The sequence below is a fragment of the Rhamphochromis longiceps genome, linkage group LG8 (genome assembly GCF_057381845.1).
Source record: "Rhamphochromis longiceps isolate RC_006_pf linkage group LG8, R_longiceps_female_GT1.1, whole genome shotgun sequence".
Lineage (NCBI taxonomy): Eukaryota > Metazoa > Chordata > Actinopteri > Cichliformes > Cichlidae > Rhamphochromis > Rhamphochromis longiceps.
In genome coordinates this window covers 24,677,825-24,703,726 of record NC_140564.1, presented here as the reverse complement: position 1 = coordinate 24,703,726, position 25,902 = coordinate 24,677,825, and the positions used below count along the sequence as shown (strand labels likewise).

Sequence of the window (25,902 nt, the reverse complement as noted above, 5' to 3'; positions counted from 1 at the left end):
TCTCACCCAATTAGGCTTCAAGAACATGTCTAAATGTAGCTCCTGCCCTGGGATCAGCTTCCCCATAAATGCCAGTATGGCCATTATCAGTATACCTTTGTGAGGGAAAACAGACAGCTAACTATAAACCCAGCCTTAATTGAAATATTGTAAGAATGGCAGTGGTAATGTCTTTGAATTCCCTCATAAATGTCAATATTTGAGACACAAGACAATAGGACATTTCTTTCCTGTCCCATTTTGGAGGGAAAATGTCAAGCTCATTTTCATTTTCAAAGCAGGCTGCATGAGTACTTGGGTTTCTGAATTACCTGATGATAATATTAACAGTGAAAGGACAGGTTCAGAGTAACTAATTAGCTGCTGAATGGAGTCATGTAATCTTGTAGCTTTTTTTAAAAAATATACATGTTGCATATGTCCAATTACTGATCCTCATTATGAGCACAGTACACCGGGATTAGTGATTATAACAGTTGCATGATTTGTGATCCTCAGTGCTTCTGCACTCTTAAAGAAGTAATATTTGAAAATACTTTCTCAGTTTTCAAGAACTCTTCTCCTACTTTGCCTTCGTGTTTCTCTGTTACAGAGAGTTGCTTTTCATTTCTCTTGTACTCTGCCAAGCACACGAGCAGGAAAGAGGATATGTGAATGGACAGCTCTGCTCTACTCTCCCTCTCTAGTCGATAGCAGCTAGCAAGCAAGGTCCTGACTCTGTCGGCAGTGTGGCAGAGGCTTATTAGTGGTAATGTTCTCCCATCATCCATCTCCAGGTGGGCTTCCGCCATTGATCTCACCGCCAAGTCTTGTCACAGGCTGCTCCTCATGAAGTGAAAGCGCTGGTTGCCATCAGCACTCACTTTTCACAACCAATCGTAGTGTTCTGTCAATAGACCTTTGAGCTGGACAGCCAATATTGGACCTTTGAGCTGTTTGTCCCTTATTGTGGAGCTAAATTCAGCCAATAAACAGCTCAGAGTTTATTGAAAGCAAGCATATAGGCATAATGCCATATAGCGTTTAGGTTGAAGAATTTACACCTGCATTCTCACTCAGTTAATTCATGACGTCATGTCAACAAACATAACGGAAAAAAAAGTTATTGCATTAGTTGGCGTCCTGAGCTCTTTACAAACAATGCTTATTCTGTAAGCACTTTATTTGTCAAGCCACTGCTTTGGCCTGTCAGATGCAAGTACAAATTCCTGTTTAATCACTCTGTGTAAACAGTACATTTGTAGGATTATTGTAAGTGGTGCATTCATCAGACTGGGAGTGCGCGTGTGAATGTTAGACACAACAAGTGCTTGCTTGAATCTCTTTGAGATTCAGAGTAGAAACGCACTGCCAAATTACAAGTCCATTTACCATTAGTAGGAACTGGGTGATGTCAGATAGCGGACTGTTTTTAAGCCTTGTGCTGGTCAGTGGCATTTTAGTGTGCATCACTTTTTAGACCATCATGAGGGTTACATCCATCTGTATCCATATTTTATACACTGCTCAAAAAAATTAAAGAAACACATCAGATTTCAATGTAAAAAAGAAAAAAAGATAATAGATATCTATACTAAAATGCATTCGGAATGAAAGATTGTTTGTTTGAAATGAAAATTATCAAAATACAGAGGGCTGAATTTAAAGACGTGGCAAGCTAGTTCATTTTGGTAAAATTTAATTCCAGCAACTCAAAATAGTGCTCAGTAGTTTGTATACATGTGCTTGTATGCATTCCCTCCATGCATCATATCCCCACACCATCACAAACTCACCACCATTCTGGTCATGCTGAACGACGTTACAGGCAGCATTACGTTCTCCAGTCTCTGTCACGTCTGTAACATTTTTGAAAAACACAGGGTGCCGATGGACTTGCTAATTTGGGTATTCTATAGCAAATGCCAAGGCCAGGCTTAATGGTAACAGGCAGTGAGCACAGGGCCCACTAGACACTGGGCTCAGGCTCTCAGGCCCCCATGAAGTCATTAACACCAAAGCAGGTGAAACGTATTAACAACCCCCTCTGCTACTTAACTGGCCAGATCAATATCCCAGAAAATGAATTGACTTGATGTTATACTCTGATTAAAAAAGTCTTCCTTTAATTATTTTGATCAGTGTAAATACAATATGTGTGAAAAGGTTGCTCTCTCACAGCAAGAGAGAATTTCCTGTATCCCTGTCTCTGGTTCTCTCTGGGAATGTGAGCGGGAATGGTTTGCTGTCTCTTTGTGTTAACCCTGAATTGGACTGACAACCTTTCCTTGGTGTATCCTGCCTCTCACCCTGTGACAGCTGGGATAGGGTCCAGTTTCCCCCTTGACCATAAAATAGGGCGACCGTGGTTCAGGGGGTTGGGAAGCTAATCTTCTAACCGGAAGGTTGCCAGTTCGATCCCCAGCTCTGTCTGTCTTGGTCGTTGTGTCCTTGGGCAAGACACTTCACCTACTGGTGATGGCCAGAGGGACCGATGGCGCGATATGGCAGCCTCGCTTCTGTCAGTCAGTTCTGTCAGCTGTGGCTACTCCACCAGTGAATGAATAGTGGAATTGTAAAGTGTTTTGATATATAAATATAAATGCAATCCATTATAAAAATGATAAGTTGGGTGGATTGTTGAAGAAGACTTGTTAAGAACTCCTGAGACCAAATTGAAACTCCTATCTGTGGAAGAAGCAGACCCAAAAAGACATGGGAGCTCAGCTCTGCCCGTTTCTCTGGTGGGTGCCACTTAGACTAAAAGCCCCTCAGTGGTTTGGCACAGTTTGTACTGCAGATGATCATCATCTCAGGCTGCAGGAGGTCAGTCAAATGGAAACTCAGATACTGGCTGTCATTAAAATAAATAAATAAATAAAATAAACCAGAAAACACTTCTCCTTCCCTTAGCAAGATAGAAGACACGGACCGATTAGTTCTATAGTGTTACTAACAATAGTAGTATTTGCTAGATGTAAATACTTCAAGAAAGAAGTTGCTTGCAACTAATTTATTTCTTCAGCTGATCCATGATATAGAATATTTGCTTGACTAAAGTAAAGGCAGCATCAGAAAATCCCACATTAACCTGGAGGCATTTGAGGCACAAGAGTGTATCCTGTATTCCTGGGTGCTTTGATTCAATTAAACATTTTTCACTGTTTCACTGAATACAGAGATGATGATTTGCATTATTGTGGAACTGGACAGCTATGAGTGTGCTACCACTGACACATTGAGCTGTTTCATCCACATGAGTCTACATTTTTCTTTAGCCTAATTTTTAGTCCAGATTTAATTGGACCAGTTCATGGAAGCTTTGCTAAATGGGCACTTGGTCGACCTGGTTCAGTGGTTTAACCAATGGAGAATTAAATGTGTCTCTCTCCCTAAAGACCTCATCTGATGCCAATGAAATTAGGCCATCTGTTGAGAACGTGTGACTCAAGTGGCACTGCTGCAAACAGAAAACCCCATGCAAATGAGTCCAGTTACATACAGCTGTAATTGAGACTAATCATCATTGTTAGGGTTTTCTTTAAAGCTATGTTAGCTTTGCACTAACAGAAATTAAAGTAAGCTCATTTGTATTTGTCTGTCTGACATTCTACTTCAAGATGAGGCTGTTTTGCTCAACTGTTAAGACTACTGGACCTGAAACCATTCACAGCATCTGAACAGTAATAGTTAGTTATCTGATATTTAATTATTAGACTGTCTAGTGCCAGGCATTTTGGTTGTTGATTAAACAGATTTTATTGCATGTTTGGAAGATTGAAAAAGCTACAGCTGCATCAGTAATCGAGATGATCAATTAATGTTATAGCAATTCGTGACATACTTATTGGATTTTAGGGCTCAGTTTCCGAGTTTGCAGTGTGGTCACATTAACAGAAAAGAAATGAGGGGGAGGGCAGGTATGGATGACAGTATCCATTCCCAGTTACAGCAGCATAGCAACATATTAACTGTGCAAAGTAAATGTTTAAATTAGCAGTTCAAGAATATGTTAAACGATACCCCATTTAAACAATTCTGTGAATTTCAAGGCTTTTCTCTTTTAATTGAGGTTCTCCAGTCATGTGAAAAAGGAAATTTACTGTATTACTGCATCCATAGGAGTTAAGAAGGTAAGCAGCAGCCAGGCATTGCTAATCAAATGCAGTGGTTTAATAGATCATTGGAAGGAGTGACCACCTCTAAAAGCAAAAAAGTCGAAGTTGACATTTTGCAAATCTGGGGCATTCAGCTGTATTTTAACCCAATGACAGCAAATTCAACTTAAAGTCAAACCATGCATTTCTCAGTGAAACTGCAAAAAACCCAAGAGCTACATATCATACTCTACAGTCCTTACATTTTAAATTGGGTGACAGTACAATAAAAAAACAAAAAAAACAATGCCAGGATAATGACTCTTCTATCTAAAAAGGCAGCATGGCTTCGGTTTGCAAAGCTGCATGCAACAAGCCATAAGACTTCTGGAGCAATGTCCTTTGGACAAATCAGACCAAAATGAAGAAACACAAACACAGAACTTTAGCACAAACACCTCATACCAACTGTCAACACGGTGGTGGAAGGGTGAGGATTTTGGGTTTGTTTACAGCCACAGGAGCTGAGCACCTTGCAGTCATTGACCATGAGCTCCACTGTTCACAAATTATACAAATGTGAGACCATCTGTCAGCTAAAACTTTGGCAAACTGGGAAATGATCCCACCATAGCAGCTAATCTATAACAGAATGCTTGAAAATGAAAAGAATCAAGGTGTTGTAATGGCCCACTCAAAGTCCAGACCTCAAGCTCATTGAAATGCTGTGGTAGCTTTGCATAAACAAATGCCCGCAAACCTTAATGAACTCAAGCAACGTTGTGAACTAGTGTAGGTCAAAATTCCTCCACAGTGATGTGAGAGACTGAAAAAGTCATGCAGAAAATAACAGACTGCATGCACTGATTAGCCAGTGAGTGGTGACACTCGATGAGTCATGAGCGTCTCCTTCACAAAAATCAAAACCGCCATAAAACCTGATTAATTAGCAAGACACGGCATCAAATTTCTAAGAAAAAAAAATAAAATAAAACACTGACGCAATTTTAGTTTTAAGTTATTTTTATTTATGGAATAGTTTCCAGTTTTACTACATGACAGTTTTATTACAGCTTTTACGTGTATTTTCTTCTGTGAACAAAATATTGCTACTGCCTTTCAAAATAAATTAGCATTTTGTTTTCCTTGTCAAAATAAAGAAGACTGGACTTTTCACTGCACTTCATAAAACACCATGTCTGATCTGCCAGAGACATGTTACACATTAATTACTTTTATAAAAATGTTATCATGGATGAGTGTAACATTAATTAAACAGGCTGCTTTGCTACAAATATATTCTTTTACATGTATCACCCAGATTAGACAGCAAACACCAAGAGGAAACACATCAAATTAACATCAAAGCTTTGAACATCAATAGATTATAACAATTTATTGAAATTATTGAAAACAGCTTGCATGACTTTAGTTTTAAGGCATTTTTTAAATTCTCTTTAACAATATTTCACTATATTATAAGACTTTCCACACAGACATATAAAAATACAGCTATTATTCTAAGAATAAACATGGATGTGTCACCTAGTAATTTTTCTGGTCATAGTTTTGGAAATTGTGACATTCACTTTGGCTGATGATACACAGATACATATCCTATGTGTCATTTGCACACAACTAATATTCTCACACACCGCACCACTAATTAACCATGGATTTGCTTCGTTGTAACACAAGCCACCACACGAGATTAAAAAAAACCACTCACAATTTATATGTGTAGACAAATCTACATCCCAGTTTTAGTGAACATTTAAATGCTATAACATCATGCATGATGTAGATCACCGGAATTAACTGAAATCGTACTCTGTTTTATTCTGAATATTAAAAATGGTCACTGTAGTTAATTTAAAATTACACAAGCTCCATGCATTTAATGATCTGTTTTGGCAAATTGCACATATACCCTTGATTTTGTGTTATTGCACAGAGAACCTACAGTGTAGCTAACATCAACTTCCTTCTACCTCCAAGTGCAAATAAAAAGCACATAAGTGAACACAGTGGTATGCCTCAGTCATTAGTGGACTGTATCTTGCTTATAATGCGGCACTGTTTATAACACTTTACACATAATATAACTATTGCTATTAAATACAGTACATACATTATAGCTAGACAACTTTGAATGTGCCACTGAAACCATATCACATAACTCACTTACAGCCACTTTTCTATGTTTGAAGGTATTCACACACGTTGACATAAACATCTTAAAGTTCATCATCACACAGACTTCACATTTGCACAGCCTCTTTGGCAACCTGATGGCATCAGAAGAATAAAAAAACTAACTTTAGAACATTTAAATCTTACAGCACACAACAAGTGAGGTTTGCAGAATCACATTTACAGGATGTTATGATTGTTATAAGTGACTTTTATTTAGTGTTGGTATTTTTTTTTGCCATGTAAAGTATGTTACTAGTCTAAAATATACACTAGGATCATTCGGCTGAATCTCTCACTGACTGAGGAATTGACCCTCAGATCAGTGCTACAAAGCGGACATGGCTTTAGTTTCCTAAAGGCAGCAGACCAGTTAATGTCAGTCTACCAAGTCAAGCAGGATCAGTGCTGGACCAAAATCGTTCTGTTGTCCACACAGATCCAAGAGAAAACTTTTTGTTTCTTCTTTTAGTTTTCATATATATATATATATATATATATATTTATATATATATATATATAATTTTTTTTTAAATGTACATGTTTTATATACAGTTACATGTGAACTTTAAGGCTTTAAATTTTGTTATGAAAGTAACACTATTGCACAGACAACAAAGACATGTGAAGGCATCTTAACTACTGAGTCTAATGCTAAAGCCTAACAGTGGTGAGTGGAGCAGCTGAGTGGGCGTACTCCCTCAGTATGGCTTACTTCCCTGATTTATGAGGCTGGCTGGCTCCCTGGCTGGAGACAGCAAGTTTGCTAGCTGTAGCATTGCTTCTATTGCACAAGTCCCTGATTTCCAGCAGGCCCTCGTTCAAGGCTTTAACGAAAACGACCGAGCTAGTCTCTGTGTTGTCCCAGAAACTAGAAATGCAGAAGATGATGTGGTCTGACTGTGGGTTGTAACAGGCGCCATAACCGTTGGGCACTACTGGGCCATAGCAGCAGAACATTTCCACAGTGGTAGGAACCTGGAGTCAAGACCACATAATTATAATCATCATCATAATAATACTACATTTTATTTATAGGTGCCTTTTAAAACACTAAAGGACACAGTTGAAGACATCATAGAAAGGTAAGAAGCAGATTCCTAAAATTAATGTGATATTTTACAGGAAGCCAGTGAAGCTGCCAAAGGACGGGAATAGACCTGATTAATTTGCTACTGTGGGGTGAAAATGTTCTGAGGGAAGCAAAAGCTAAATCTAAAGATGGTCTAACAGAATAAACTCACTATCAGGGGACGTCAGATTCAGGTGAAGTCTAGCAAAGAAACAAAAACAAAAAAAAATGTTTTGGTTGGATAAACAACATCATCATTGTCATCTTCCTTTTCTTCTTCTTTAAGCTGTTAGTGGATCATCTACCATCTCACTAAAAACACCATAGCAGGCCTTATTACCGTCTTGTAAACCTTCCCTTTCACTGTTGCTGCTATCTGCACCCACCCACCCATACATCCCTTCTCTATCTCTTTTGTGGGCTGTCCATTGGTTTGGAGGGTTGACCATATAGGTATTTAAACTCGTCTACCTTAACTATGTCTCCTTGCAGCCTCACTGATACACCTGTCTCCGTCTCATTCACAAACATCTGCTTCTTTTCCTTTTCATTCCTATTCTCAAGCGCATACCTTCACCTCTCCAGGCTCTCTTCCACCTGCTCCCTGCTCACACTACACATCACAATGTTGTCTGCGAATATTATAGTCCATGGACACTCCTGCCTGACCTCATCTGTCAACCTGTCCATCACCACTGCAAACAAGAAGGGGCTCTCTCTTATTAACCTAGCTTCAACAACTCTTGCCCATTTATTTATGGTGTTGTTCATCAGCTTTATCCCTCTGTAGTTATTATAGATGTCCACATAATTCTTGTTTTTAAAAACTGCTACCAGTACACTTGTTCTCCATTCATCAGACGTCATCTCAGTCTCTAAGGTTGTGACAAACGATGTGGTGAAAAAGTCCACTGCCCTCTCTCCTCCGCATCTCCTTAAACCTAATATCTTTAATTAGGCTTCTGCAGTTTGGAAATTGGCACGTGCACATTTGCAGACTCCATTACTACTTTAAAATAATTACTTTATGGTTTAGTGATTCTCTTTAAGAGGTCTCTTCATTGTTCTTGATTGTCTTTGTTGGTTATAGAGTGTGGTACTGAATGAAAATTTGCCCTTAAAAAACTCCACAGCGGCTTAACTTGAATTAAATGCACACGAGTATCCTCAAATTGCAGAAAACACAATAGCAGATTTATTTGTGCTTTACAGGTATATTAACACATCATTTTTTTCTTTTTCATTCTTAGTTTGTGGAAAAGCAGAGAAACATCTGTATTTCTCTTTTTGTCTCCATGGAACATCTGGTGTTTCATCTGTCCCGATAAAGGGAAACGTATAACTTGAAGAGTGTAGGTTCTGCAGAGGATTTGTATTTCTGGTATCAATTATATATATATTTTAATAGCATATGATTATGTAGTACCTGACTGGTAGAGAGGATGAAGTGGTTACTGGCCAGATATGTCTCATCACAAAAGATTTCTGGCTTTTCCATGTTGAGCTCCTTTGCGATCCTCAGAAGTCCAAGGAGGTGATTGTCTATCGCCATTCCTGTAATCGCCTGAAAAACATATTTTTGACAATTTAAGGGTTTTATGAATAGTTACTTTTCCACATCCATTCACTAAAACGGACTTCTTTATCCCAGAAATGTGGCTCACTGTTCTTTGAAATACAGCTGAGCCACAACCAGAGCCTCATCAAAGCTTTCACCAGCCTCTTACTGTCATTTTTGGGGCAAAACCAAAAAAAAAAGAATTTTGGAAGTAAAACTTGTTCTAATTTTTTTTTTTACCAAAAATTAGATGAGGAGATTAATGTAGAATTTCCATCTGTGCATTATAGATATCGAATCTAGAATCTAGAATCTACCAGTACTTTTAAAGCTAATTACATAGCATGCTTTATTGCACATGTCGACCATTTCTTGGCTGGTGTGGTGAGAACTTTGGATTAATACTCACTGCAATTGTATAACTTGTCTGGGCTTTAATTGCATCCCCCAGTCGCTTCATCTTTTCTGAGTCCTGTCAGAGAAGAAAAGTCATTCAATGAAAAAAAAAGTGGACACAGGACATTTGTTGCATCGAGACAGCAGCAAAGCCAGCCATTTTTCATAGATCCGCTAAATCTTCAGGGGGATCATCTGGTTGACTGACTTTTCCTTGCCAAGGTTGCCAGTCGCACCTGTTTCATAAGTGAGGCGCGATGAGCAGTAAAGTGGGAGTTAGTAATTAAAGCGGAAGTGAGAAAAATGACTCACAGAGAACGCTCCCCTCTCATCTGCCATAGACTTTACAAAGGCCAGGGCCTCGGCGGTCGCTGAGCGAATGTTATCTACGCGACCTTCTTGGAAACGCCGAATTGATGCACTCTCGTAAGTGGACACGAGCCTTCCAGTGCATCTAAGTGCAGGGCAGACATGATTTGAAATTGCACCTTGATGGCAAACAGTTCAATTAGAGATATGCTTATGATATCACACATTGAATATTTGTTACTTGAAAAATGCAAGCTGCAAGGCAACTTGTATGAAGGCATCTGGACTCATCTTCTGCTGCTTGATAAATTCTTTCCCATAATCTTTGAATTTGAAAACATTCATGTCAAGATTATTCACCAGCCTGAAGAAGAAAACAGTAGATTTTTGTGACTTCCAGTCTCAAAAAAATCTGTACTTATTTATAATTGTAGTTGTGTGTTTGTGCTAGTCTTGCCTCTGCAATCTCTCTGCAGATGCTGCTAAGAGTCCTTGGATATGTGGGTTACATTTCCAGCGTAGCCTCCTTGGAGGAGGAAGCTCTCTATAGCTGGAGGACTTGACCATCTTGGAAGGACTTTCCATTCTGTTCAGAACAACAACACGTTTCTTTCAGACACTTCTGGCCTCATCAGCATTCATTTAGATGACCATATTCAGTGTGCAGCCTGTCTTGCTACAGTGGGCTAACTTACATATATTTCATTATGTATTCACAGCACTGCACCAGAACGATCCCTTCAAATGGTGAATGCTCACACACCACTCCACATATCCCATCCATGCCTACAACAAACTGAGAAAATGGGGATTAAATGATTATCCAAATTTTACAGTCATGGAAAACTGAAGCACCTGCAATATCGTCTTACCTGCATTGACTTGTCATACCAGCGGTTTGCACCGTTCTTTTCATGTCCTCCACCATGTAGCATCAACAGGGCCCTGTTGGTGTCACTGGGTTGCAGGCCGCTGGGCTCATCCAGACACACCACACAGATGCAGCTCTCAATCAGTGCCAGAGAGTCCCTGTTGATCTGATCTGGACAGATGAAAGAAGGAAACCCATGTCCTGGATTTGCTTTTTCTAAAAAAATTTGATTAAAATGTTAAATTGAGTAAGAATGAAGTTGTGGTAAGACCTTTTATTAGTGCCTCTCTAGCTTGCGCCCATTCTGTCCTTCCATCAGATGTCAAGATGCCAAAAGGGGGGAGCTTCTCCTCAGCGTTTTCAGACATTTTCACAATCTTCTCCAGCTGGGATAAGATCTCCTCCTCACTGAGCTGCTTGCTGTTTGCGACTACATCCAACACGAAAAACTAGTGAGAAAAATAAATTACAGCAATCACAAGTCTCTCAACTGTTCCATCAAGTACAGCTTCACCAGGGTGATTCAACTCGACAAGAGAATATTTAAGTTAAAATATTTCCTTGCATGCTAATTGCGCTTTATAGCTAACCTTACGGCTACTGTTTGAACAGCTGAGATAATAACGACATTAGTAATAATGACAGGGACTGAGAAGGGCCAATTACCTGCTTCTCTTCCACGATCAGTTTAACATGCGACTCAAGGAAGCTCTCAGACAAAGTGGCCGATTTAATCTGCAGTAATTAAGTTAACTCGCTGTATCTCCATAGGGACGGGCCCTTAGAGGCTACAGATTGATGGCTCCCAGAATCATTTCCAGGGGAGAGTTCCTGAGTTTTTCCATGTTAATTTGCAGTCTCATTCTTAACCTTCATAAAAATCAATATATTAGCCATGGGCTATAGATGCTGCAGATGTTGGTGGCATGTGTTTGAATGTGGATCGGTGACTTTGATGTGACTCTGAGATGAGATGATAATGAGTACAGGCTGTTTTGTACAGGGGATTGTGTTAGATGATAGGTAAGGAAAAGACCACACACACACATAGAAGCCCGTTCAGCTATCTTGGTGAAGACCTTCATTGACATAATGGTTTCCCTAGCCCCTTACCCTAACCATAACCATTAAAAATGAATTCCTAACCCTTACCCTTACCCTAAACCTAACCATAACCTAATTGTAACCCTGAAACTAACACCACATTTTGAGCCTCAAAAAGGCCTTCAAACTTGTGAGGACCGGTGAGTGTGTCCTCACCAGAGATGGGCAGTAACGCGTTACTTGTAACGCGTTACTGTAATCTGATTACTTTTTTCAAGTAACGAGTAAAGTAAGGGATTACTATTGCAAAATCGGTAATTAGATTACCGTTACTTTCCCGTAGGAACGCTGCGTTACTGCGTTACTAAAACCGTGATTTTTTTTGCGAGAATGTCTCATGACAGTGACGTAAGCAAGTGCGACGTTGGTGACAGCAGCTGTGTGCAGATCAACAATGGATAATATATCGAGTGCGGGAGAGAGTATGAGCGTGCAGCGTTTAAAGTGTGGAAGTACTGACCTTACTTTGAGTTTGATTCCATAAAAAGTGACAAAAACATTAGCGTCCATCGTGCGTGGGAAGAAAACTTCTTTTTACAGCGAAAAAAACCCCTAAACTTCCGAGCAAGCACCGAGTAGCTACGACGTGATGGGAAACTCACAGAGACACTCGCGCAGATTCTTCAACTGACCGCAGCACACCTACACCAGGGTAACCCTCCGCCTACCCTGCTCCTGCTTTACAGGTGAAAATAGAGCAAAAGGACCGCTGAGTCTTTGACTTTATTTATTTTCTGCTGTGTTTTACTTGCATCTGTTTGAAAGAGTGAGTGAAAACACAAAAAATATTTTATTTTATGTGCTGGAATGTGTAGAAAATAGGTTTAAATGTTAAACTAATTTATTCAAGTCAGAGAATGTTGCATATAATTAAATGTTTTGCTTGATGCATAAAGTTAAAAGATTAAAACTGATAAAACAAGTTAAAAAAAGAGACTTTTCCATTTGATTACATTTTGTATGATGGATTATGTAGAAAAAGTAGAATTGGGCTGAAAGATCTATCACTTTATCACCTCTTCAGGTTGTAAATCGTGTTTTTAAAAAGTAACTAAGTAACTAAGTAACTAAGTAATTAATTACTTTTGAAAATAAGTAATCAGTAAAGTAACGGGATTACTTTTTGGGGGGAGTAATCAGTAATTAATTACTGATCACTTTTTTCAAGTAACTTGACCAACACTGGTCCTCACAAGTGACTGTTGGTTCTCACAAGCATAGTAGAATGCAGATTTCGGTCCTCACAAAGATAGCTAGACAGGAACACACACACACACACACACACACACACACACTTGTTTTAATATCTTAGTGAGGACATCTAATTAACATAATGTTTTCCCTAGCCGCTTATCCTAAACCTCACCATCAAAATTGAATGCCTAAACCTAACTATAACCTAATTGTAACCCTGACACTAAAACCACATCTTGAGTCTCAAAAATGCCTTTAAACTCGTGGGGACGGCTATTTTGTCCCCTTAAGAGACTGTTGGTCCCCACAAGTATAGTAGCACAAGTATAGTAGCAAGTATAGTTTTTGGTCCTCACGAAAATATCTAAACACACGCGCGCGCACACACACACGCACGCACGCACGCACGCACACACACATAATTCTTACCTGCTTTATTTTAAAGCTGGGTTAAAAGCTGGGTTTAAAATAAAGCAGTTAAACTATAAAAGTCAAGTAGGAGAGCCTTATTGGGGATTTAAAGATTAAAGATGGCGCCGGTGAGGTCGGCTGCCGTCACGACTGCTCCGACCACTTTTTCTTTGTCTTTGTTTTTTAAGTTAGTTTTCAGCGTTTCTAAATCGGCAAAATCATCACCATTGGGTACATTAGGTATGACAGTGACACTCTTGTTTCTATTGGTACACAATGTACTCACAATTCGAAGTTTTTAACTCCGGATCCGAGCTGGCCGAGTGAGATCTCGAGGGAGAACAAAGGGAAGCGGCGGCGGCCTAGAGGGAAGCGAGCCGGCGTCAGGAACAGGCTGAGAGCTCGTGCACACCGCACACCTCTGCCTAGCATCCTGCTCGCCAACGTCCAGTCACTGGAGAACAAGCTTGACGACCTCAGGGCCAGGATAAAGTTCCAGAGAGACATTCGGGACTGCAATCTCTTCTGCTTCACCGAGACATGGCTGAACCCAGCGGTGCCGGACCACGCCATCCAGCCGGCCGAGTTCTTCTCGGTTCACCGCATGGACAGGACACGGGACTCGGGGAAGTCAAGGGGAGGCGGCGTGTGTTTAATGGTGAACAACAACTGGTGCAACAGTGCGAACGTTGTTCCTCTCACACGCTCCTGCACACCAAATCTGGAACTACTGTCCATCATGTGTCGTCCTTTTTATCTACCTCGGGAATTTACATCGGTCATTGTAAGTGCCGTTTATATTCCACCACAAGCGGACACGGTCACCGCCTTATGCGAGCTGCATGAGGCACTCACACAGCACCAGACACAACACCGGGACGCTGCGCTTATTGTGACGGGGGACTTTAATAGCGCCAACCTCAAACGCGCAGCGCCGAACTTTTATCAACACATCACCTGCCCCACCAGGGGTGAAAGGACACTGGACCACTGCTACACTACGGTCAAGGACGGCTACAAGGCACAATCCCGCCCCCCGTTTGGCAAATCTGATCACACCGCCATCTTCCTCATGCCAAAATACAAACAAAGGCTGAAACAGGAAGTTCCGGTTCAGAGGAAGGTCGCGCGCTGGACGGATCAATCGGTGGCCGCGTTACAGGACGCACTCGATGACGCAGACTGGGGCATGTTCAGAAACAGCTCCGACGATGACGTCAACGTGTTTACGGAAGCGGTTGTGGGATTCATCGGGAAACTAGCGGATGATACCGTGGAGACAAAGACTATCACAACGTTTCCCAACCAGAAGCCGTGGGTGGATAAAACCATCCGCGACGCTCTGAGATCCCGCACCGCTGCCTACAACACGGGACTCATGACGGGGGACATGGACCCGTACAAAGCCGCGTCATATAACGTGCGGAGGGCGGTGAAAGAGACGAAGCAGCGCTACGGGAGGAAACTAGAGTCACAACTCCAACAGAGTGACTCTAGGAGCCTGTGGCGGGGACTAAGGACAATAACGGACTATAAAGCACCAACAACCGGTATGACGAACGCGGCCGTGACTCTGGCAGACGAGCTGAACACTTTCTATGCTCGCTTCGAGGCTGCAGCTAAGGTCTCCAACAATGCTGGTGTTAGCGGCGCTAACGGCTGCAGACAGGAAGATACTGCCAGCACCGGAAACGTGCTCGTCATCTCCGAGCATGAAGTAAGGAGAGCCTTCAAGAGAGTGAACACCAGGAAAGCAGCAGGACCAGACGGCATCCCAGGTCGTATCCTAAGAGACTGCGCATACCAGCTAGCTCCTGTGTTCACTGAGATATTCAACATCTCTTTATCTCAGTCGGTGATCCCCACATGCTTCAAGGAGTCCATCATTGTTCCTGTCCCGAAGAAACCCCACCCTGCTTCTCTCAATGACTATCGCCCTGTAGCCCTCACCTCAGTAGTGATGAAGTGCTTTGAACGCCTGGTCAGAGACTTCATCATTTCTTCACTACCAGACACACTGGACCCACTACAGTTCGCTTACCGTCCAAATCGTTCCACAGACGATGCCATCTCTCATCTCCTCCACACATCACTCACTCACTTGGACACTAGAAGGGGGAATTATGTTAAAATGCTCTTCATAGACTACAGCTCTGCATTTAACACCATAATTCCCTCCACACTCACCACCAAGCTGGAGCATCTGGGACTCAGCTCATCTATGTGTCAGTGGATCTCCAACTTCCTAACTGGCAGACCACAGGCAGTAAGGATGGGCGGACATGTCTCAGCCTCCACCACTCTCAGCACTGGAGCCCCCCAGGGGTGTGTTCTGAGCCCCCTGCTGTACTCTTTGTACACATATGACTGTGTGGCCACTACCAGCTCCACCACCATCATCAAGTTTGCTGACGACACCGTCGTGGTGGGCCTGATCTCTGATAACAACGAGACGGCCTACCTGAAGGAGATTAGGAATCTGGAGAACTGGTGCCAGAGGAACAACCTCCTTCTAAACGTCAGTAAGACAAAGGAGCTGATAGTGGACTTCAGCACTAAGCAGGAGAGGAACTACCAGACCCCCGTCATCAACGAGTGCCCAGTGGAGAGAGTGGACAGCTTCAAATACCTCGGAGTTCACATCACGCAGGACCTGTCATGGTCCTGTCACATCAACACCGTGGTGAAAAAGGCCCGACAGCGTCTCTACCACCTCAGACGCTTGAGAGACTTCCAACTGCCCTCCAAGGTGCTCAGGAACTTTTACTCGTGCACCATAGAGAGCATCCTGGCGGGAAACATCTTAACCTGGTTCGGGAACAGCACCATGCAGGACAGACGAGCTCTACAGAGGGTTGTGCGGTCAGCTGAGCGCACCATCCGCTCCAAGCTCCCTGACCTGCACTCAATCTACAGCAGGCGGTGCTGGACTAAGGCCAGGAAGATCGTGAAGGACCTCAGCCATCCCAACAACAGACTGTTCTCTCTGTTGAGGTCAGGAAAGCGATTCTGCTCCCTAAAGACCAACACAGAGAGACTGAGGAGGAGCTTCTTCCCGCAGGCGATACGGTCTCTCAATCACACCACCACACAGTACTGACCCACACATATGGTTCTTACACACACACTGGACTTTCTGGACTTTGGTTTTGCACAACACTGGTCACTATATTCTTCATTTCCGGTTAATACTTGTACAGCTGCTGTTATTGTGTATATATTTATTTATATTTAGATTCCTTCATACATTCTTATATAGTTCTATATTGTGTATTGTGTATTTTGTTGTACAGTTATTTTATTTTCAACTTTAATTTATATATTTATCTTATTCTTCCCAGTTAAATTTACCCTTCATTCTAATTTGTGTTGTACAGTTATTTCATTTTTAACCTTAATTTATATTTTATTCCTTCCTAGTTAAATTTACCCTTTTTAATTTTTCATATTTATTTCCTATCTTATTCATAGCCTTTTCCTTTTTTGTTCTCTTTAGGTCACGAGCAGTTGTCCAAGCATTTCACTACATATCGTACTGTGTATGACTGTGTACGTGACAAATAAAATTTGAATTTGATTTAAATGACTTCTGTCACCTGGCTCCTGCTGTGAAACTATAGCTTACCTTACCGCTACATGCTGTCTATTATGACAATTCCTTTTTAGTACTTCCTGGTCCGTCTTGTCCCAGTATGAAACTTTGGCCAGTTTAAATATTCAAATAGACACAGTCAGCCACAGATAGTCACACTTTCATAGCAGGCGCTGCTTTTTGAGAAAGAACTGACTCCCCTGTTACAGCAGAATTAAAATTAGTCAAATAACTAACAGGTCTAATTCTGTTCTATCTGTCCTTCATGCAAAAGGTCTATAAGATGATCCTCAGGAGGTGCAGTAGTGGGTACATTGGGTAAGTTTCTCAGATTCCTTTCAATAATGACTTTACTTACAATTATTATTTTTCTTAGCTTTTTTTCTGTATTTGAGAGGGGTGTAGAAAAGGTTTCTTTATTTACTGTTACCACAGGGAAAAAAGGTATAATTATATTCACTCAAGTAAAGGTGCTTAGACTAGTCCTTACTTTAAAATCTGACTTGAGCATCTCTGCTACATAGAAACTGACTTGTATGTCACTCTATATGTATTCTCTCAAATGGACAGAAAACACTCTTTAATCAGCAGTATTACTGAGTGTGAGAAGTCTCCTCAACGGCCAGTGTCCTGACCTGATTCTTGCATGCCACAATCATGTGCTCCAGTGCTGAGGATGCTGCCTTCATCTGGACCTTCAGCATGTCTGTCTTTAATCCCGGATAGCGGTAGGAGGTGAAGAGGCGATAGTACTGCTCCATGCACATAGGCATGACAGCTAGCTGGCCTCGAGTGAAATCCACTGGCAGCGATCGCCTGAGAGACATTTTTACACACACCAGATCACCTATGAAAAGACTTGTGATTCATTATTATATAATTTTGGTTTTAATCTTCAATCCACATAGCTTGCAGGTTGAACTTACGTATCGATGAGAGCCTTGTATTCCAAAACTCCACTGATGAGACGGGCGGCAAATCTTAAAAGAGCAAGAAGGAGGGTGAAATTTGAAAGTGGTATTGTTGTGAAACACCAAAGTTATACAGCAGAATGGCTTGTGATTGTAATTACATATACTCCCATCTCTCAAAGAACTAACAGTAATCACATTATGGTGAATTACTGGGATACAGTGTGAGAGTTGCGTGTGTTCATCTGCGAGAGGGAGAGAGCCGGTCTGTATGTGTGAGTGGGTGAGTGGGCAAAGAGGGAAAACGCAGCGGCTTGTCAGGTCTCATGTTGTATATCATTTGTCTTGGTGTTATTACGTTCAAAGCCAGATCAATACAAAGGAGGCAGCCTCAGTGCACCACACCCCTAAATGAGGCCTGACTAAGAGTCTCCGTGGAGAGCTTGGCCCTGTCACTCCCAATCTAATAAGTGGCCGTGTCAGTAGATTACCAGCTGCTTGGGGTGCTCTGGAAATATTCACTTAGTGGCTGTGCAAGCTGACAAAAGCTAATGTTGAGCTACAGGGCTGGATGGACCGGTGTAATTTCTGGCAGACCACAGCTCATTTAATAACGGTCAAAGATTCTTTCCATGACTGTAAAATTCAGATAATAATCTGAGTCTGCATCTATACAAAAGAACATAAAAATCTGTCAGCAGCTAAAGAGCTGATTATGTGTTTGCGCAGTATTGTGTGCAACATTCAGCATGTGGCCTTTTTTTCCTTTGGTACAGAACTTACAGCGCACACTCACTTTATGCTCAGTCATTGTGTGACATATTAAGTGAGTTACTTTGTAGTTCTCCCACATTTGCTTGCAGCTTGACAGAGAATATTGGTTTTAAGGATAGATGATCAGAGAATAACAGTAATAATAAGTAAAAGAATATTTTCAGCACATTTACATACATTTAAAACAACTATTTAAAGGTTCCAGCTTGTGTTTTCTGGATCATATAGAAAAATAAACTCATGATTTCGGATGGTTTTCAAATTTTAAAAAAATCTGTTATTTAAGACAGTAATTGAAAGGTAGATTCACTGTTAATAAAAGAAAGCTATATTTATTTTTGTTCTGACTTATTGAGACTTTTCCCCTCTGGATAAATATGCTTCTTTGTCATTCATTCCCTTGATAGACACCTAGAAAGACAACTTACAGAGAATCAAACTAAATTTGGATGTTTATCTGACTCAAATATCACCTGCTAAAGAATTTAAATACCGAAATGGAAACATCTGCATCTTCGATTTTGATTAGTTTGACCTTTTATTCTAAAAAAAACTTTGGTTTTACAACCTCCAAAGGAAGGGTGAATTAAAAAAAGTCATCATAGCAGAAGTCCAGAACATACCTGAGGGCGTCTTTATGATCTTTAAACATCTGCTTAGGAAACACCATGGCAGGACTGGAGTTGACTGGCAGGGCCAACCTGTTGTTCAGGTACATGTCCTCCAGCCAGTAGTCATAGACCTAAATGTGAACACAGGGACAGTTTTTGAGAAATGTTTCTTTGTTAAATGTGTTTGGACTCAAGTTATTACTTTCAGAGTTGAGACCTGTGCAGTGAAGTAAAAAGCCATTACAGTGTATCACTGCCAGATGAAAAGGAGAGTGGGAGAGTGGTGCTAGTGTGAGAGTGGGAGTGTGATAGATTTCACTGAGCTGGATGTCTAGTGGACTGACCGATCACCCAGACAAAGCACAAGCGGAGGCAGGGATAAATGTTTATCACGGAGTTTAAGACTTTTTTAACTAATTTTTTTATCCTAAATAAAATAATTTACAGCTGATTTCAGCAATTCAACTATCTAACAAACAGTGCAAAAATACATGCAGGTATTTATATAGTCATAAAGTCAAAACAATACAGAAGCTCCTTATTGATAGAAGTAGGATGCACACTGTAATTTTTCCTGTTCATGCACATAAACAACTTTTCATCTGTTAGGTCTGTGTTTACCCAGTTTGCCATCTTGTCCCTCCTCTCTAAAAGCCTCTTCTGGAGAGTCTCTCCCACGCCCCCAGGAGCCCCAAACTTCTCCACGATGGCCCTTGTTTTCTTAAACTGCTCCTCCTTCGCCAGGTGTTGAACGCACTTCAAGTAAGTGTCAAGGGTTTGTTTCAGCAGGGGAACGGGGACCTTTGGCAGCACCTGATATCACAAAAAACATCACACGAAGAGTAATGGAAGGAAAGCAACTGTCAGCATTTTAATGGGATTCAGTGTTCATTAGCTAAAGCAGTCGTTTATTATTAGAACCTAAGTTAATAATGCATTTTGACTGCTTCAAGGCCAATTTGAGAATAAACTACACAGTCTCCTGTGCATTGCAAATTACCCATGAGGTAAGTTCAAATTGATAATATTATCTGTGTGATGTTTGGTCATTTGCATGCTGTTGGTAAGCCAAGATTATAATATGGAGACGTGCAGTGCAAATGCAGAACAATGTATCTGCAAATTCTTGGAAATCTTTAGATATTTTCAGAAGGTCCTTAATTGGTATTTAGAAAATAACTAACTAACTAACTAACTAACTAACTAACTAACTAACTAACTAACTAACTAAATAAATAAATTTAATTAAGCACTGGTTTGACCCTGTAAACGCAGCATTGTCTCTGTTATATTATAGTCTGCCGCATCATTTTGATCAAATTTCTGCACAAAATTAATGTGTGCTATAGTGTCTTGAACATACTTTCTATGTTCACGAATGAGGGTTTTTTTTTTTTTGCCCCTAGCGGCCAGTTAGGCAAATGAAGCTGGCGCTGTCCGTGGTGCTGAAAGCCAGTACCCTTACTTTGCCAACTTAGGCACCACGGGCGGCGCTCGGCACAAAAAAAAGTAAAGCTGACGTAAAGAAGCAGCGGTGTGTGTTCATACTTGGCTGTCTCGGTCTCTCGCCGTCCCTCTCTCCAAGATTGGCATGATTAGTCCAGTCTCGACCAGTGAATATAACTCGGAATCTCCCCCCACCCCTAATAGGGTCTGGCTTCAGCCGTTCCTGCATGAAGCGTGTTCAAGGAGAGAAAAGAAGCAAAAAATAAATAAAAATTAGGCCTGTTGATAAAATGTAACTACACATTTGTGTGCTGTCTGAAAGTGAGCCAGCAGGCTTCCATTTTTGATCAAGTTACAGCCTAACGCAATTTACTTCCTGTGCTTGCATTCCAGCTGCGCCTCCTGACTCACTGCAGACAGATAAACATTTTAAAAAGCCCTTTCCTATTTCCTTCCCTTCAAAAAATCCAAAACAAAATAAAGAGGTTTTTCTTTTACATCAATTTTAATATTAAAAGTGCTAAAATCCTAAAGAGACACAATGAAGAGGAGCATCATTAGATGCAAGTCCTTTTAGTGGAAAACAAGTGGACTGATTAACTAAAACTTAACTTGAGCAAAACTGTAAAGTAAAGAAATCTCCCCCCGCTGTGCGCCAAACAGGCTCAGAAATATGATGATGATGGTAACTTTTGAAATGAACACCAAGTCTCCGTTTGTTACAGTTTATCAGAGCCTTACCCGATCAGCGAAGCGATCAAAAGGTCAGAGAAGTGTGTGAAAGTTGGCATCACCTGCCACGTCCAAGCGGTGAAAGCCCATGTTAGAGGAAAACTCCGTTTAGACGCTGGACTGCTCCCCTGTCCCCACGCGTCGCCATACGGCTGTGGCTCCACATTAAAGCACGCCTTGGAAAAGATGCTGAAGGTGTTTGCGTTTACCTACCCCCTTGAGGCAAGAAACTCCTCCCATCGAAATCTATTCGCGGAACATATTATCTGACAGCTTGCTTCCCCCCTCCCGCCCACACCCTATAAAATTTTTAATATATATCAAAAACTGACCGAGCGTCTGGTTGTCATTCAGGTGTCCTGTGATCACCCTGCGGGGTCCACAGTTTTTTTTTTTTGTTTTTTTTTTAGATTTAAATGCTAAGCTTGTCTCATGGTCTCGGGTTTGACAACGTGGTGAGGTTATAACCGAGAACTAAATCAGTTTATGCGTGTTACACTTGAATTTGTTCGATTTTTGTTTACGCACTGTGACTAATGTGCGCCTCCTGTGTCAGCAAGCAAACATTCAAAAATAAAGATTTTTTCCTGATCGTTTAAAAAATAAATAAATAATGAAATCAAATAACACTTCTCTTGTGTTTTTATGTTTGCAGGAGGGGTGATGCGGACTTTTAGCCACTTTTATCGTCTACAGTTCCTATATTAATATCGAAACAAATCCGGCATTTGTTGTTTTATTCATTTGAAATTAAAATTATGAAAATGAAATCACCACCGTCACACTGATCCAAACAGAGATTTATTAAAACCACAATTATTCAATTAATACACATTAATTCATCTTAAGGGGACTGACATCATTAGCTACGTCTTGACAAAATGTTTCGTACACACACACCCGCGCTCAACGGCATACACACTTTGTAGAGATCCACGGATATATATATATTTTTTATTTGAACAATTTACATTGTGCGTGTATCCACATATGTACAAAATCCATTTATTATGATACATTTAATTTCAAACAAAATAAATAAATAAAACAAAGAGGCCTACTTATTAAAATCCACAATTTTAACAACAAAACAGAAAGAGGCCTTTGATGTGCAAGTGAAAAAAGTTTCCTCCGAGACTAAAAATATAGGCTATTTTGAGAAGGGGAGAAATGTGCTGCTTACAGTTGGTCCCATATAATTTTGTACGCACATTATATCTATTTATATAGTTTGTATATATAATACTGAATAGTACACACAAATTCAACGGCAGCTGAAAGATCTCTCACAAAACTCGAGTTATACATCCTTGACAAACGCTACATAGACTTGTTTGTTGACACAATGAAACCACAGTCAGAAAAAAGATGAAAGAAAACTTTGAAAAACGAGTCACACAGTTGTGACGTTGGTGACTAGGTGTTTATATTTGCACATCGGTACTTACATAAAATTTTAAATCACTACATTGTAATTTGTCTGCCTCACAAATCGCACAAATGTTTTGATTTGTCGGTCGGATTGTAACCGGTCTAAGTGCACTCCGGGCCGGAGGACTCTTCTGACAAGGACCGCTGTCCTCTGAAAGGGTCAAACCCATTCTCATCTACCGACAGGCAATTCCCTGCCGAACTGTAGCCCTTCTTCTTCGCTCTCCTCTCCTCCATCTTGATTGTGTCGTACAGCCCCTGCGGAGCTTCGTCTAGCAGGTTATCTCTCTCTGAGTAGGACGGTTTCATTTGGCACACGTTGCGCAGCAGCAGCAGGGCTGGTGCGTAAAGCACATTGACAAGACCCATACCAAGATTAAGTTGTACAAAACCGAGACTGTGCACTATCTGCCCGGCTACTATGGGACCCATAGCATAAGCGACAGAGTAGGAAATATCTGCAATAGCATAAACACTACCATACACAGAAACATGACGCACATCAACTAAAAATGCAAGTGTGGGCAGCAGGGCAGTGTCTACCAGCGCTATGCCAAAACAGATGCCGCACAGCGGGGCGATAAGCTGCCCAAAAGTTTTGCATGCGGGAACTGTGCAGGAGCTCGCCCCTATGATAACCATGCCCACAGCTCCGTAAAACCACTGCAAATTTGGATGTTGTGCTGCCAATTTAACCGTTATGTAAACACCGAGAACGTGAGGGAAGAAGGCTGGGAGCCAGGTGAGCCCCATTTCCCACTGAGATGAGTGCATGGTGGTTTCCATCCAGTTGGCTATAGTTGGCTCTAGAAAGGCAAGGGGGATGTTACACACTGTCAGTGCCCCGGCCACCACAGCTATGTAGGGATCAATCATGAGTCTGTATATGGGGGTGCCGACTGGCATGTTCTCTCTAGTCCTGTTAGAGAATGGCTTGATCACGGTCAGTAGCATTAAGCCATCCGCCAGGCAAATGCAGGCGAGCACGATGAACGGCACTCGTTTGCCGACAAACTCGTACAGGACGCCCCCGAAGGGAGGCGCCACCAGACTCCCGAAAGAGATGAACGCCAGAGCAATGCCGAGCGCCCTGCTTCTCTCTCCCTCCTCCGTGTATTTGTCAGCTATCATTGCGATTCCAGAGGTGTCTGCGAAAGCAGAACCGAGACCCTGCAAACTTCTGGCCATAAAGAGAGTCGCGTAATTCTCCCCGAAAGCGAAGATGCAGGTAGAGACAAACATGACAGTCAGTCCAATTAAAAGTGGAATGTCATATCCCACCCGGTCTATGAAAGTTCCCGACAGGGGGTTAACTAAGAGCTGGAGGATGGCTTTTGATGCAAAAAGTATTCCTATCTGGATATCTAAATTGTCCTTGTTGCTTTTGTCCTGGCTTGTGCTGTTTGCCGAAGTGTTGGAGTGCATCACAACGTGGACGTGTTCTGACTGCTCAAGCTCCAGATCAGCAAGATAGTCTGGAATAATTGGCACGATTACCATGTAGAGCATATTGTCCAACAGGAGAGCCACGCAAACAATCACCAGTATGATCCGTCTTTGCTGGTGAGGATCCCGCATCGCGGTGCCTAACTGCTTGGTTCTTTCACCCATCTCGGACAGTTTTACAGCGGCTGATTTGGCCAGCCCCGAAGAGCCTCCTTCTCCATCCATGGTGTGCTTTTCTTTAAAAAAAAAAAGGATTTTCGATTCAAAACTGTATTTGTGCTTCTTCCGTCTGATGCCGATCTTTTTAACACCTCGGATGACTCATTGGTGCTTTCTTTACACTGAAGTAACGCTCTCCGTCCTCACCTCGCCTGTGCGTAAAGGGAGAGGCGCAGATGAACTTGGTTGCCTCATCTGTGAAGATGGTTTTCTTCAGCTTTCTCCTCTTGTCCTCGGCTCAGCCACGTCCGATGATGTTTCATGATCTCCCGAGAAGTGACGTGGTGAAATCGTAGATTTTCTGCACCTTGCAGAGGTTTCAGCTTCTATTCTTACATATCAAAGTTTTTGTTTGGAGCGATTTTGATAATTATTTGCACAACAGAGAACACTCAATCTCGCTTATCTCTGTTGTCATACCTCCTATCACCTGTGGCACTTTTGCGCTCTGCTCCGAGACCACGAGTGACTCCGTGGCCATTGGTGCACATTAACCCGCAGGTTCGGCGCTATTTTAGTCCCTTTTTTTGTCTCCTCTTTTCAGCAAGTGCTATGACGCATCACCAGCTTGCCCCCAAGTGGATCCCTTCTCCACTTGTCTCTTTTATGTTAATCTCCAACCATTGGCAGCAATCACTTCAACCAATAAGAGCTGGTGAACACTATTACAAAGGCGCAGAAGAAAAATCGTTTCGTACTCTCAGTGTGTGACTCTAGACTTTGGAGATATAGAAAAATATATTGCGCTTTGTCATCACCAGTATATACGCACAAGAGACGGTACATGTTTTCAGAATAAAAGTCTATCCATATCAATCGCACAAAACACAACATTTACGACATTTCTTAGACTTGCCAGTAACGTCATTGACCTTATTGTTTAAAGTTACTTTGTCACACTGCCCTTTTCTGCACCCAAAAGACTCCAGTACCGTGGACAGATTCAGCCCCCACGGGCTCTTTAAACGGCCAGGTTTGAGTCTCTCACTCATTTTTTGAAGCAAAGATACTTTTCATGGCCTTCTTAAAAATGTTGCCTAAACTCCCAAAAGTCATGGCTCTTGTTAGCGTTTGCATTTACACGGAATAATGTCGCATTCAGCTATCAGCGCAGACACTGTGCAGGGTACAAGTTTAACATCGGCGACACCTCGTGGAGAAAATTCATTGGTACAAACAACAGGAGTGGAAATCACTGCATTACCTTTACTAAGTACTACAGTCCTGACATTTTATACAGTTGTAGAATTATTTACAGGCTATTACTACCCAAAGGACCCATTAAAAGAATTTCAATTAAGTGCTTTAGTTTCGGTTTCTTTCAAATATTTGTCTTGCGCAGTACTATTGCTATTTAAGTCTGTTGTTCGTTGTATGACGCTACAAAAGAAACTGCAAAATATTTTTTTTATAGTTGTTATTCTTACTTTCTGTCAGTGTGTGATTCTAATATATGCATTTTAACAAGACTTCTTTCTGTTTGTCAGTAGAGGGCGATAACGACCTACAAATGATTAAAATCACAGGGTAGCGCATGCTCAAGGACAGACTACAAG

The 25,902-nt window shown here is 41.4% G+C and overlaps 2 protein-coding genes across 2 annotated transcripts; both read right to left on the bottom strand.

The window, feature by feature from the left end:
- Nucleotides 1–5,135: 5,135 nt before the first annotated feature.
- Nucleotides 5,136–21,400, bottom strand: chatb (choline O-acetyltransferase b). The gene is made up of 15 exons (XM_085416660.1): nt 21,260–21,400; nt 20,621–20,741; nt 19,694–19,885; nt 19,085–19,203; nt 17,703–17,756; nt 17,412–17,592; nt 10,747–10,924; nt 10,477–10,646; nt 10,300–10,400; nt 10,062–10,190; nt 9,846–9,968; nt 9,608–9,749; nt 9,309–9,371; nt 8,768–8,905; nt 5,136–7,247 (listed from the first exon to the last, which is right to left on the bottom strand). Exons 2-15 carry the CDS (start codon nt 20,663–20,665, stop codon nt 6,981–6,983), a joined length of 1,902 nt encoding a protein of 633 aa, XP_085272786.1. The 5' UTR covers nt 20,666–20,741; nt 21,260–21,400; the 3' UTR covers nt 5,136–6,980.
- Nucleotides 21,401–22,180: 780 nt separating this feature from the next.
- On the bottom strand, nt 22,181–24,938 carry slc18a3b (solute carrier family 18 member 3b). Its single transcript, XM_085415312.1, has one exon. It carries the CDS (start codon nt 24,350–24,352, stop codon nt 22,784–22,786), a length of 1,569 nt encoding a protein of 522 aa, XP_085271438.1. The 5' UTR covers nt 24,353–24,938; the 3' UTR covers nt 22,181–22,783.
- Nucleotides 24,939–25,902: the final 964 nt, after the last annotated feature.